General features: G+C 37.6%; 2 protein-coding genes across 2 annotated transcripts; one reads left to right on the top strand and one right to left on the bottom strand.

Moving 5' to 3' along the window:
- Positions 1–87: 87 nt before the first annotated feature.
- Positions 88–3544, bottom strand: atp6v1d (ATPase H+ transporting V1 subunit D). Its single transcript, XM_058613473.1, has 9 exons — positions 3309–3544; positions 2196–2313; positions 1879–1958; positions 1732–1799; positions 1601–1645; positions 1399–1502; positions 1072–1138; positions 893–971; positions 88–776 (listed from the first exon to the last, which is right to left on the bottom strand). Exons 1-9 carry the CDS (start codon positions 3347–3349, stop codon positions 632–634), a joined length of 747 nt encoding a protein of 248 aa, XP_058469456.1. The 5' UTR covers positions 3350–3544; the 3' UTR covers positions 88–631.
- Positions 3545–3649: 105 nt separating this feature from the next.
- eif2s1b (eukaryotic translation initiation factor 2, subunit 1 alpha b) lies at positions 3650–9527 on the top strand. Its single transcript, XM_058613472.1, has 8 exons — positions 3650–3807; positions 5225–5467; positions 6368–6447; positions 6577–6728; positions 7184–7290; positions 7620–7717; positions 7881–8024; positions 8875–9527. Exons 2-8 carry the CDS (start codon positions 5227–5229, stop codon positions 8998–9000), a joined length of 948 nt encoding a protein of 315 aa, XP_058469455.1. The 5' UTR covers positions 3650–3807; positions 5225–5226; the 3' UTR covers positions 9001–9527.
- The last annotated feature ends 5112 nt before the right edge of the window (positions 9528–14639 follow it).

Raw genomic sequence — 14639 nt, 5'->3', positions numbered from 1 at the left:
GGATGAAGAGAGAGCAAAGTATGTTACTGGGAATCCATTTCATCTTCTACATATGAATGCTAAAAAAAAATAAAGTCCAGGCTCTGGTTGAACATGTAGAACATCTTTAATTTGGATGAAGTCTCAGGCCTGGTTGACACATTTTACAGTGGGGGGTCACAGTTAGGTTTTTTTTTTCTTTTTTTCACCCTCATTAAATGAGAAAACAACAACCCCCGTGATGTAAGGTCAGCAGTGGGTTTGGGTGTCTTTGAAATCTACAACCACCTCAAGTTTTACAGCATGCAACGGCTCTACGTCTCGTGAGCAAACTGAAGTATCTACAAGTTGTTAAATCACATGGAATGTCACTCGCAAAACCATGTGTAATCATACTTATTATTTCAATTATTTAATTAACTTACTCCCTTGTGGGCAATTGTGCGACAACACTGGATCTGTACAGTGACACGTATGGAAACACACACACACTCCAGAGCTGAAGAACAAATCAATCAAGGACGTGTACACACACACACACATAAAGAAAAACACTTTCATTACTTGCATGAGGAGACAAAGACTCGGCCAGAGAGGCACAGAATAAATAGGATGATGGCGACGTCAGCGACTGTCAGCCTGAAGAAGCACGTCACTCAAACAGCAGGTCTTCATCCATCTCCTCTGTCAGCATGTTGGCAGGCTCGGCGATGGGACCCAGTTTAGCTAAACGGGCCGCGATCTCCAGCTCTGTCCTTTCTCTGAGCTGCTTCTTCTTCTCTTGGATCTTCTTCAGCCTGGAATGGAACAAGAAAATGGTAAAATGCATATTAAAACCACACAATAGTTGTACAGTGCTGCCTAATTAGAGAAAAGTTACAAATTAAAAAGGTTATATCTGGGGTATTTTCACCTGTAGAACTCCTCTCGTTCTCTCTCATCCAGTTCTGTGATGATGTAGGTGAGGGTGCGATCAATCCTTGGGATAATCACTGAAAAGTGGAACAAAGAGGTTGTAAACTACCATAGCATAATATATATTACATTGTTAGTTAAAAAAAGTTAGAGATTTGTTAATTAATGTAAATGTACCATGCTCAATGGCGTTCACACGTCTGTTGGTGATTTTTATGGCTTCGTCCAGAGTCACAAAGGAGGTCTGCAAACAGAATGTGTGTCAAAATGTATTCATTTTAGTGAAATGTACAGTCATTTTCATTTGGTAACTGTTCTATATCAAAAAACGTGCAAATAGAGTGTTACTGCAGCATTTTTATGTAAAATATTCAAATTTAAAGTAAGATATTTCCCTAACCATAAGATATGTTAGAATACCAATGCAGTTTGTCACACCGTTCCATTTCTATACAAAGCTTGGTTAAAAAAAAAAGACATGATAAATGTAACAGCACCCCCTACCTGTAAGGAGGCCAGCTCCACCAGCAGCTCCACAGCTCTGGCGTAGTTCCTCTTCAACCTGGACAGCTGTTCTCCTCCTCTGGCCAAACCAGTCAGCTCATAACCTGACGGACGCAACGAGGGTGAGAACATTCTGTTACTTTCACAAATGTTATTTATTTAAATGTGACAAAGTTTTAAAATCAAATCAACTGTGACTTACTGTCCCCGCCTTCTTGGTAGTGCTCAAAAACTGGTAGGGTAACACCTGAAAGGTAATAATGACCATGTGCATCAGACCATGTCCTGTTAAATGTAAGTTCCCACTAAAGAAAAGACCGCTTTCAAACTCACCTGCCACGTTGTCCCTCTTGGCTCGGACCTTTACTTGGGCTTTGTTGACGTTCTGGATGACAGTTGTGCTGTAGAGAGTGTTACGGCTGTCATGTACAGATACATCTGCACAATAGATAATCACAAGACCACATCACAACACCTTACCTGAAGTCTCCAGCAGCAAATTTAGCTTCAGCCAAAGAAAAGGCTGCTTCTCGCATCACCTCCCCCATCTTGGTCTTAGTCTGAAGGAACAGAGGTGAGAAGGCAACATCTAGGTTTAGGAAACTCATGACAGAAACAATAACGTAAAGTACTGCTATGCAGTAAATTCTACCTTCAAAAAGACTATAATATTCTGTTCCGTGGAAATTGTTAATATTGAGGGCGATTTAACTATTTTTAATACTCATAAATTGTGTGACCTTCGTGACAACGGGATTATGGGAGGATTTATATTGGCACAATGCAAGGAAACTTACTTCAATAATTTTGCGGAGGATCAGACGGAAGCGCATGGAGAGGGCGTCGGATTTCTTCTTGAGCAGATTCCGGCCGGTCTGTGCCCCTTTCAGCCGAGCTTTCATGATGGTTTGAGCCCTGTAACGTCAGACAATGAACACTTCGTTTCACACTTCTGAATCGTACATTACAACACATATTTCCTCACTGGCCACTTTATTAGGTACACCAGTTCAAATGCAAACATCTATTGGCATTCAAATGACTGACTGGGACCTAGCACATACAAAAGACAGCAATGGCATCAAGAAGCAGCAGTGCAAGAATCACAATTGTATTCTTTCGGATTTCAATTTTCAATGGGGAAAAAAAGGATGTCACCATCAAATTAAGACTTTGTCAGTACCTCCAAGAAGCTGGAGAAGAAGAAGAGGCACTGACACTCAAGTGCTGTAAAACACCACAGTGGATCTGAAGTTCTGACCTACATGACCTCAATGGGTCATTGACCAAAGATACAACACATTGGAATCCTCTTTCAGCTTTTTTTTTTTTTAACCATCCTGGCAAAGGTCACCAACTCCCAACTGATTTTAATTTTATTTAACCTTTACTTAACCAGGTAAAAGACCCAGTGAGATCGAGATAAGGAACCCCAGATACTATGAGCAGTTAAAATACATTATATTACTTCTCTACAGCACATCAATATATAAATATCCATTATAGGAGCATACTGACATTTTAAACCAAGGCATGTTGCTTTGTAAAAGGGTCATAGAGACGTTACACGTTCTGGTTTGATTAAATCAATGTAGTAAATGAATATACAGGCTGACACAGTATACAGGCTGACACAGTATACAGACTTTTTTTTACTGAGTGGAGGTCAGAAGGTTTTTGAAAGCATCTAACACTCACACTCAGATGATGATTATGTTAAACACATCACATGACAACAGACACACTCTTCCTCTTTTAAACCTGGCTCTGGTATAAAGTGAGATCTAGGCTGTGGTCATAGTCCAGCACTGACCTATAATATATACTAACAATAGTGTGTGAGCAGGAAATCACGCTGAAAATGTTATGCTACAGTGGGTTAGCAACTAGCTCCTCAACAAGCCGCTTACATTCTGGAGGGGAAGATGTCGATCCTGTCTTTTCCCGACATCTTCTCGTCTTTCGGTCGATTTTTGGTGTCTTCTGTTTACTTCTGGTTTCCTAAAATCAACACGGGGGACGTTAGCTTTGGTCCTGGTCCGCTAACGTGTTCATATATGAGCAGGGGGGAATAATTGTTGTTTTTCCGCGCAGGATTAGCCGCATACACAGCGAACGAGCGAGCTGACGGTCGTGATCTTGCTCGTCTGTCTTCGTCCGCGATGATCAGCTGACCTCTCGTCATGTGACCATACTCCCCCGAAGTCGTTTTGCGCATGCGCGTGTTGAAAAGCCTCGCGCGAGCTCTTCCGGGTCGAGAAACAAGCACACCCATGACTGTGAGCTAGCGGGCCTGAGTTCTTCATTTAAAAAAAAAACAAAAAACACGTCAAAGGAAACACAACCGGCCATTTCAACACTGCCACTACAGACAATTACAGTCTATCGTTCTGTAAACATATGACATAGGTGAGTTGTCATTAATACATTTGGGTTTTTCTAAACGTGGGGGCAGACGCGGGTGCCAGCTGGCTAGAGAGCTAGCTGTTAGCATCGGCATCGGTGCATGTGCCGCATGCGAACTGGAAACTGAGCCTGTTAGCCGGGAAGCTAACGGATACTAAAATAACTGTTTTGCTTCGTAACTGAAGGTTATTCTTTTGTTATTCGAGTTTTGTCAGCGTGCTCTGTGTATGCATTATTGTAGACTTGGTTTCCTTGCCTGCTCACGTCTGTTTTAACTTTTAACATTGAGGTGCTTCTCGGTTTTCTACATTGCATCATCGTCATCATCCCATTCACAGTCAAATGTGTGGAGTTAAAGCCCTTTTCCTTTGTGGTCACTTAATTTACACTTGCCTTAACTCTTTGCCGTTATTGTAGCCACCGTTTGTTGTTTAAATAAACAAACCTTTTCGATCGCATTGGCCTGAAAAACCTAAAGCTGAATGAATGGGTTGATAACACATGAGGGGTGTATTCTAATATCCCTTATCTGTCCTTAAGAGTTGACTAAATATGATAATTACCTCCCAAAGTCTGACGTTAATGCCTTAATGTGATAAGTAATTAGGTTTGGCCCTGTAAAGAGAGAAAAAGTTGTGAAATAACCCCTAACACAAAATTAACATTTTCGTACATTTAAAATAGTCTGTTGTGGGGGACATTGGATGAATGGAAGACTGTAGAGCCAGATGTTTGTTTAGCTTGTCAGTTTTTACAGTTTTATGACAATGTACTCTAATTTATGAAGAAATTATTGACAGTTAAAATATTAAAATCATTTGTTTTCAGTCCTATATCCATCACGTCTTACTATAATCTGTATAGATGCTGTCGTATCCCAGCAGTGTACCGTTTGTACGATTGTTTGTTGGGCTGCCTCAGCATTTGCTTCCGGATCAGTTGCTTTTATCCATTTTCATTATCACAGGTTATAGCTTTAGTGTGAATGTGAAATTATGTAATTTTGTAAGAAAATGTGTCTCTATTTTACATTAGTCTCATAAGTGAGCTGTAAAGTTATGGCAATATAGAAGAAAAGAGAAAATAACCCAAAACATTGCATCCTACAATTCTTATAATTTGTGCAGTAGCCACATCTCAGGTTGCAACTGTGCATAGCATGTATCCTTGCTCTGTCTGTACGACCATGTGTTTGTAGGCATGTGGAGCGGCTTGTTTAGTGATATATCTGTCCCATTTCTTCTGCAATCCACACACTAGTGCCCTTTGTAAGTCACCTGCCAAGTTTGAGGCATTTCATGGCAGTGGTTGGACAGTTATTTTCTCAAACTTTGCAGTTCTAGTAAACTAACATCACAGACCAAAGACTGTCATCTTTTAATACTTAAACTGATTTTTTTGCCCATCTGTGTTCATGCAGCGATGCCGGGGCTCAGCTGTCGATTTTACCAGCACCGGTTCCCAGAGGTGGAGGATGTCGTGATGGTGAACGTGAGGTCCATCGCTGAGATGGGTGCCTACGTCAGCCTCCTGGAGTACAACAACATCGAAGGCATGATCCTCCTGAGCGAGCTGTCACGTCGACGTATCCGCTCCATCAACAAGCTTATCCGCATAGGTCGCAACGAATGCGTGGTCGTCATCCGAGTAGACAAAGAGAAGGGTGAGTGTCGGCATAAACCAGCAAAGACCAGCAGAGAGCAACTGCCAGTGCAGAAGTGGCTGCTTTAATAGTCAGTTTATCAATCACAGTTAACGTAACTTTAACCTGAGTAGTTATAAATCACAACATATTGTGAGCTGTAAAAAGAAATGGTACCTTTCAGTAGCTGTGTATAGTTATTTTTATGATGTACTGTAATATAGTGAGAAACCATATTTTCCATTGGAGATACAGAATTATACTTAGTAATGATATTAGTAAATCTTCAATTCAATTTTCAATTCATCGGTTAGTAATCAATTACCAAATTAATTGGCAATTATTTTGGTAACCGATTCATCAGTTTGAGTTTTTTTTCCGACAATTAAAACAAGCGTTCTGATTTTTCAGCTTCTTAAATGTGAATATTTTCCGTTTTCTTTGCTCCATATAACAAAGAAATCATTAAAACTGAATTATTTTGGTTTGTGGACAAAACAAGACATTTAAGAACATCATAATTTCCAGGTTTGACAAACACTGAACAGCATTTTCTGACAGTTTATGACTCACAGAAAGTTATTCTGACAAGTACTCAATTAAACGAGAGAAGAATCGACAGTTGAATCGATTATGAAAATATTTGTTAGTTGCAGCCTCAATAATTGACACTTATCAGACGTTTCCAGAAAACAAGCTAATGTTATGTTGTTTCTCAAGAGAGAGTAGATGAGATTAAACTACAAATCGGCCAGTATCTGTTTTGTAATGAAGGGAAAGTGGAGAATCAATTTGGTTGTGAAATTGTTATGTAAATGATGAGAGCTTTTATTTAATAAACACATCCATTTTTTTGGTTGCTCAGTGAACTGTTTAAATTGTATGAACTCTAAGCGAATCCCTGTATTTTGTTCTCTTCAGGATACATTGATTTATCAAAAAGAAGAGTTTCACCAGAGGAGGCCATCAAGTGTGAAGATAAATTCACAAAATCTAAAACTGTAAGTCAAAAATATCACCCCGTTTTTGTGTTTATGGGTGTAACATTTCTAAATTCTTAAAAGTAACAGAAATCATTCCTTTATTTTATTATTCATGCGTTTGAAACCAAGTTGTTTTGGTGTCTGCAGGTGTACAGCATCTTGCGACATGTGGCAGAAGTGCTGGAGTACACTAAGGACGAGCAGTTAGAGAGCTTGTACCAGCGCACCGCCTGGGTCTTTGACGAGAAATACAAGCGGCCAGGATACGGAGCTTATGATGTTTTCAAACAGGCTGTAACGTAAGTGATTATTTCAAGCAGTGTGTGTTTGACTGTGGCTCAAAGCCAAACATTCTAAGTAATCTTAAATTAGCAGAAATAATTACAATGCCTTGAGTCAGTGGTTCTCTAACTTTGATACCAAGAACCAGCTGAGAAAATATTGAGCTCTTGAAGCAAACACCATTATCACCAACGTTAAAATACAGTGGTGTAAATAGACCGAGCAAAGTTAACTACTGACTTTTCAAAGGAGGCCGATTTATTGCCTCCTGTGAAAAGTCCGTAGCTAAATGAGATAATTTGCTCTCTCATCATCCTCCTCTTCCTCACATATACTTCCCAAACTGGTATAGTGATATTAGATTAAGATGGAGTGAGAGATGATCACTCTAATTATTATTTAATACATTATTATTATTATACAGTAGAACAGCATGAATTCTGATTAAATATGAATATCTTTCATCCTCCAGAGATCCTGCCATCTTGGATGGTTTGGATTTAACAGAAGAGGAAAGGAATGTTCTGATTGACAACATCAACAGGCGACTTACTCCCCAGGCCGTCAAAATCAGAGCAGGTAAATGTGTCTCCATGTAGCTTAAAGGTCCAGTGTGTATCCTTTGGGAGGGTTTCATTGATGAAAGTTGAAGACCACCTAGACCACCACTTAGAGTTTGTACAAAGTTATAATCACTTTAAAAATAAAATTGTTTGGTATTTGTAGCCTTTTATATCTACCTTTGGCAAAAGTCTTGCTTTACTGAGGCTTGTTTCTACTGCTGCGTGCGCAGACAAATCAGCATGTTTGACATGTTTTGATGCAGAAGCTTACGATGCAAGTCCTTCATAGTTTTAAGTGGTCTAAAATGACTATCGGACTGATGTTTTTATTCTTTTTTCCCACAGACATTGAAGTGGCGTGTTATGGCTACGAGGGAATTGATGCTGTGAAGGAGGCTCTGAGGGCCGGACTCGGCTGCTCCACAGAGGCCATGCCCATCAAGGTGACACTGTTATGCTTAGTCACAGATGAAATGATGCTCCACAACCTTTCTCTTGATCGTGACTCTTAGACTTTGCCCACTTTCCTGCCACGTTTGGTGTTTCTTTAGGCTTTTAGAAATGCAGAACGAACATGACTGATGTTTGTCTATTTGTGTGCGACAGATTAATCTGATCGCTCCCCCTCGCTACGTGATGACGACGACAACTCTGGAGCGCACAGAGGGTCTGTCTGTCCTCAACCAGGCCATGGCTGCGATCAAGGAGAAGATCGAGGAGAAGAGAGGCGTCTTTAACATCCAGATGGAGGTAAAGTGTCATCAGCTTTTTTTTTTTTTTTCTTTTTTTTTTTTTCTAAGTTAAAGTTTGTATTGGCTGAAATAGTTTTACACGTTGCCGTCTACTCACACTGTAAATTATAAAGTTTAGCAAATTAAAGTTTAAATTTAAAGTGCTATGGGATACTGGAGAGCTTGTAGAGCTGGCACCACATGTTTTTGCATTACAGACTTTACAGCTGCAGGTTTTATTCTCTGCTCTTTGTGTTTTTTCTGTGTCGTATGTATGTTATGTATGTAAATGCAAAGGCCAAGAAAATGTTAGGAATGTTTTTGTAGTTTTCTTTGTGCAAAAACTGTAGTATTATAACAGTGAAATCATAATTTTAGGATTTGAAAATACACCTGTATCAAGTATATTATTACTTTATATTTTAACCTTTAAAATAATGGCCTTTTTGATTGATATTTATCTTAGTATACATTTAATGCACAAAATATACAAAGACAAAAAGAACATTGCAATTTTGTCTGGGGCTGCATAGGATTTTTAATCTGTGTTGACTACTGAATTAAGGAAATAATCTTTTTGCACACATTTTAAACAGCATTTGAAAAAAAAACACATAAATACATATCAGGCCTTACACCTTCTTTACATTGTCAAAAAAGTTATTTCAAGCTTTTTGCTTCCGTTACTTACTCAAGAAACAAAACAATCAGAGTGAGACAAATGTCCCACACATTCAGTTCCATCATATATCCATTCAGTCTGAATTATCTACGATGTAGTATTATTATTATTATTATTATTATTATTATTATCTTTTCTTTTTACGTGCGTGTGCAAACAATTGATCTGCCCTTGGTCTCCCCTTCAGCCTAAGGTGGTGACAGACACGGACGAGACAGAGCTCGCTCGCCAGCTCGAGCGGTTAGAACGCGAGAACGCCGAGGTGGACGGAGACGACGACGCCGAGGAGATGGAGGCCAAAGCAGAGGATTAGAGCCGATCCTGGGACCAAGAGGCTGGTGGGGGGCGAAAATGTGGATAAGACTTGGCCACAGTCACTCAGTCCAGCAGATGTCAACTTTCACACGGCAAACATTAACTGTAAACATCCAGGTTTGTTCATTAGCAGCAAGGGGTTTTGTCTCGGAGGAGCGTTCCAGTGCGGTCCTCTTATCCAGACATGATGGACTCACAGAAAATTAATTTACAGGAAAAAAAAATATGTCATTGTTTCTATTTTAAAATACACCTAATTGAATAAATAACTTTAAATTAACAAAGCTGTTTACAAGCAGTGGCCTTCACCTGTGTCTTGCTTAAAGAGTCCAGTGTGTTCAGTGTCCATGACGCTTCATCTCCGACGAGACACTGGGTTTGATTGATTACAGCGTTCTCTGTACCGGTCACTGGTGGCTTTTCATGTGCTGTTTCTCTTCCAGTTCAAGGGGTTTTTACTGCTAAGATCTGTTTCTGTTCAGCTCACACATGGCATCAATAAAGCTCTGGAAGTTTTGATCTCAACGCGTCTGTGTCAGCTGATGTGATTTATGCAATTATTTTTGATTAAGAAAAATGTTAAGCTTATTAAATGTGAATATTTTCTGGTTTCTTTGCTCCATATAACAAAGAAATCATTATCATTTTTAGGCTTGGGAAACAATGATCAATATTTTATGGACGAAAATAATCGTGAATTGCATCTGAATCTGATTCAATAGTTTTGAAATAAACAATCTGGGTAAGAAAAAAAAACTTTTTATTCAAATGTCCACTAATACTGAAACAAATTGAGAGCATTTTGTTCTTTTTTTTAGTGATAACTCAGTTAAACTAACAGCGTTGTTTGACAACATGCCGACACGTTTATCAGGAATGTGATAAGGAAAAAATTAAGGAAAGGGCAACTTGACAGATTTTTTTTTTTTCAAATATTTATTGGGTTTTTTGGGGGTTTTTTACAGCATAGGTAAACAAAACAGACAGCATGCACAAACAGCGCACCCAAATGCATCCACCCCCCACACCTCCTTCCCACAACAAAAGGATCATACCAGTTATATTAAAATTACATGAAACTGAGATGAAAATGTGTGACAAATTCTGCATCCATATACACATGATACACCAGAATACTGTAATTACACAACTGATATAAGATAGCATTTACACAATAATAAACAAAAACAAATGTAAATATATATATATATATATATATAAATAATAATAATAACTTGACAGAATTAAGATGGCGTCAAGTCCCTGAATAAATAAATAAATAATAAATGAATAAAAAAAACGCTGTGAACTGGTTGCTGCCGGCAACCACACACAGTGACGTCTTCATAAAAATGTGTCGGCACGTTTACACACAAAACGTACAGGACGAGATGTTACCAGCCAACAACAGCCTTTATCCTGTGTGCAGCAGCTTCTTGTCATATAAGACAAATAGTGACGCACTGTATATACAAAGAAGTTCACCGACACGGTCAGCACCTGCAAACGGACGGGGAGTTAAACTGAGGTGGAGTATGACGAGACTGGAAAAAAATAAATCTGAACTCTTGTCACATTTTGGAGGACATACTAAAATATGACATTTATGTCAAAATTTGTTCGACATATTAACCTATTAATTTTTTTGTCAAAATTTGGACGACATACTAAAGTATGACATTTATGTCAAAATTCGGACGACCTACTAACCTATGAATTCTAGTCCGCTTTAGCTTCCTGCGGAAAAAGAGCCTTTGTTGGGCCTTCTTCACCAGGTGCGAAGTGTTCACAGTCCATGAGAGGTCAGAGGAAATGTGGATGCCCATGAACTTGATGTTGTCCACACGCTCCACTGCCTCTCCGTGTTTGCAGAGTGGAGAGTGTTCAGTCTTCCTGGACCTCCTGTAGTCTACTATGACCTCCTTTGTTTTGGTGGTGTTCAGGATGAGGTTGTTGCTGAAGCACCATTGTGTGATGTGCTGGACCTCTTCTCTGTAGTGGGTCTCATCATTGTTGGATATGAGACCCACCACGGTGGCGTCGTCCGCAAACTTTACAACTATGTTTGTGGGATTTGGACGACATACTAAAGTATGACATTTTTGGACCATTTTTGGGCGACATACTAAAGTATGACTTTTTTGACAATTTTTGGACGACATACTAAAGTATGACTTTTTGACAATTTTTGGACAACATACTATAGTATGACTTTTTTGTCTCATTTTGGACAACATACTATACTATGACTTTTTTGTCCATTTTTGGACGACATACTAAAGTATGATTTTTTTGTCTCATTTTGGACGACATACTAATGTATGACTTTTTTGTCAAATTTCGGACGACATACTATACTATGACTTTTTGGACCATTTTTGGGCGACATACTAAAGTATAACGTTTTTGGCCATTTTTGGACGACATACTATATTATGACTTTTTGTCTCATTTTGGACGACATACTTAAGTATGACATTTTGGACAATTTTTGGGCGACATACTAAAGTATGACGTTTTTGTCCATTTTTGAAAGACATACTATACTATGACATTTTGGACCATTTTTGGACGACATACTATTCTATGACGTTGTTGTCCATTTTTGGACGACATACTATAGTATGACTTTTTTGTCTCATTTTGGACGACATACTAAAGTATGACTTTTTTGTCTCATTTTGGACGACATATTATACTATGACGTTTTTGTCCATTTTTGGACGACATACTATAGTATGACTTTTTGGACCATTTTTGGACGACATACTAAACTATGACTTTTTTGACTGTTTTTGGACGACATACTATACTATCACGTTTTTGTCAATTTTTGGACGACATACTATAGTATGACTTTTTGGACCATTTTTGGACCACATACTATACTATGACATTTTTGTCCATTTTTGGACGACAAACATGACTTTTTTGACTATTTTTGGACGTCATACTATACTATGACATTTTGGACAATTTTTGGGCGACATACTAAAGTATGACGTTTTTGTCCATTTTTGAAAGACATACTATACTATGACATTTTGGACCATTTTTGGACGACATACTAAAGTATGACTTTTTGACCATTTTAGGACGACATACTAAAGTATGACTTTTTGACCATTTTAGGACGACATACTATAGTATGACTTTTTTGTCTCATTTTGGACGACATACTAAAGTATGACTTTTTTGTCTCATTTTGGACGACATATTATACTATGACGTTTTTGTCCATTTTTGGACGACATACTATAGTATGACTTTTTGGACAATTTTTGGACGACATACTATACTATGACTTTTTTGACTGTTTTTGGACGACATACTATACTATCACGTTTTTGTCAATTTTTGGACGACATACTATAGTATGACTTTTTGGACCATTTTTGGACCACATACTATACTATGACATTTTTGTCCATTATTGGACGACAAACATGACTTTTTTGACTATTTTTGGACGTCATACTATACTATGACATTTTGGACCATTTTTGACGACATACTATACTATGACATATTTGACCATTTTTGGACGACAAACTATACTATGACGTTCTTGTCCATTTTTGGGCGACATACTATACTATGACGTTTTTGTCCATTTTTGGACGACATACTATACGATGACATTTTGGACCATTTTTGGACGACATACTATACTATGACTTTTTTGTCAATTTTTGAACAACATACTATACTATGACATTTTGGACCATTTTGGACGACATACTATACTATGACATTTTTGACCATTTTTGGGCGACATACTATAGTATGACTTTTTGGACAATTTTTGGGTGACATACTCAAGTATGACGTTTTTGTCCATTTTTGAAAGACATACTATACTATGACATTTTGGACCATTTTTGGACGACATACTAAAGTATGACTTTTTTGACAATTTTTGAACGACATACTAAAGTATGACTTTTTTGACAATTTTTGGACGACCTACTAAAGTATGACTTTTTTGACCATTTTAGGACGACATACTAAAGCATGACTTTTTTGTCTCATTTTGGACGACATACTATACTATGACTTTTTGGACCATTTTTGGACGACATACTATACTATGACTTTTTTGTCCATTTTTGGACTTCATACTAAAGTATGACTTTTTTGTCAAATTTCGGACGACATACTATAACAGTGCTGTGTGTGGATGCTGGAGCTGTTAATTTCCCCGAGGGAACCTCCCAAAGGGATTTATAAAGTCGTCTGTCTGTCTGTCTGTCTAGTATGACTTTTTTTCTCATTTTGGACGACATACTATACTATGACTTTTTAGACAATTTTTGGGTGACATACTCAAGTATGACATTTTTGTCCATTTTTGAAAGACATACTATACTATGACATTTTGGACCATTTTTGGACGACATACTATACTATGACTTTTTTGACAATTTTTGGACGACATACTAAAGTATGACTTTTTTGACCATTTTAGGACGACATACTATAGTATGACTTTTTTGTCTCATTTTGGATGACATATACGAAAGTATGACTTTTTTGACAATTTTTGGACGACATATTAAAGTATGACTTTTTGGACCATTTTTGGACGACATACTATACTATGACATTTTTGTCCATTTTTGGACGACAAACATGACTTTTTTGACTATTTTTGGAAGACATACTATACTATGACATTTTGGACCATTTTTGACGACATACTATACTATGACGTTTTTGTCCATTTTTGGGCGACATACTAAACTATGACTTTTTTGACTGTTTTTGGACGACATACTATACTATCACGTTTTTGTCAATTTTTGGGCGACATACTATAGTATGACTTTTTGGACCATTTTTGGACCACATACTATACTATGACATTTTTGTCCATTTTTGGACGACAAACATGACTTTTTTGACTATTTTTGGACGTCATACTATACTATGACATTTTGGACAATTTTTGGGCGACATACTAAAGTATGACGTTTTTGTCCATTTTTGAAAGACATACTATACTATGACATTTTGGACCATTTTTGGACGACATACTAAAGTATGACTTTTTGACCATTTTAGGACGACATACTAAAGTATGACTTTTTTGTCTCATTTTGGACGACATACTAAAGTATGACTTTTTTGTCTAATTTTGGACGACATATTATACTATGACGTTTTTGTCCATTTTTGGACGACATACTATAGTATGACTTTTTGGACCATTTTTGGACGACATACTATACTATGACTTTTTTGACTGTTTTTGGACGACATACTATACTATCACGTTTTTGTCAATTTTTGGACGACATACTATAGTATGACTTTTTGGACCATTTTTGGACCACATACTATACTATGACATTTGTGTCCATTATTGGACGACAAACATGACTTTTTTGACTATTTTTGGACGTCATACTATACTATGACATTTTGGACCATTTTTGACGACATACTATACTATGACATATTTGACCATTTTTGGACGACAAACTATACTATGACGTTTTTGTCCATTTTTGGGCGACATACTATACTATGACGTTTTTGTCCATTTTTGGACGACATACTATACGATGACATTTTGGACCATTTTTGGACGACATACTATACTATGACTTTTTTGTCAATTTTTGAACAACATAC

This window comes from Solea solea, chromosome 17 (assembly GCF_958295425.1).
Source record: "Solea solea chromosome 17, fSolSol10.1, whole genome shotgun sequence".
Taxonomy (NCBI): domain Eukaryota; kingdom Metazoa; phylum Chordata; class Actinopteri; order Pleuronectiformes; family Soleidae; genus Solea; species Solea solea.
This window is presented reverse-complemented; position numbering and strand designations above follow the sequence as displayed.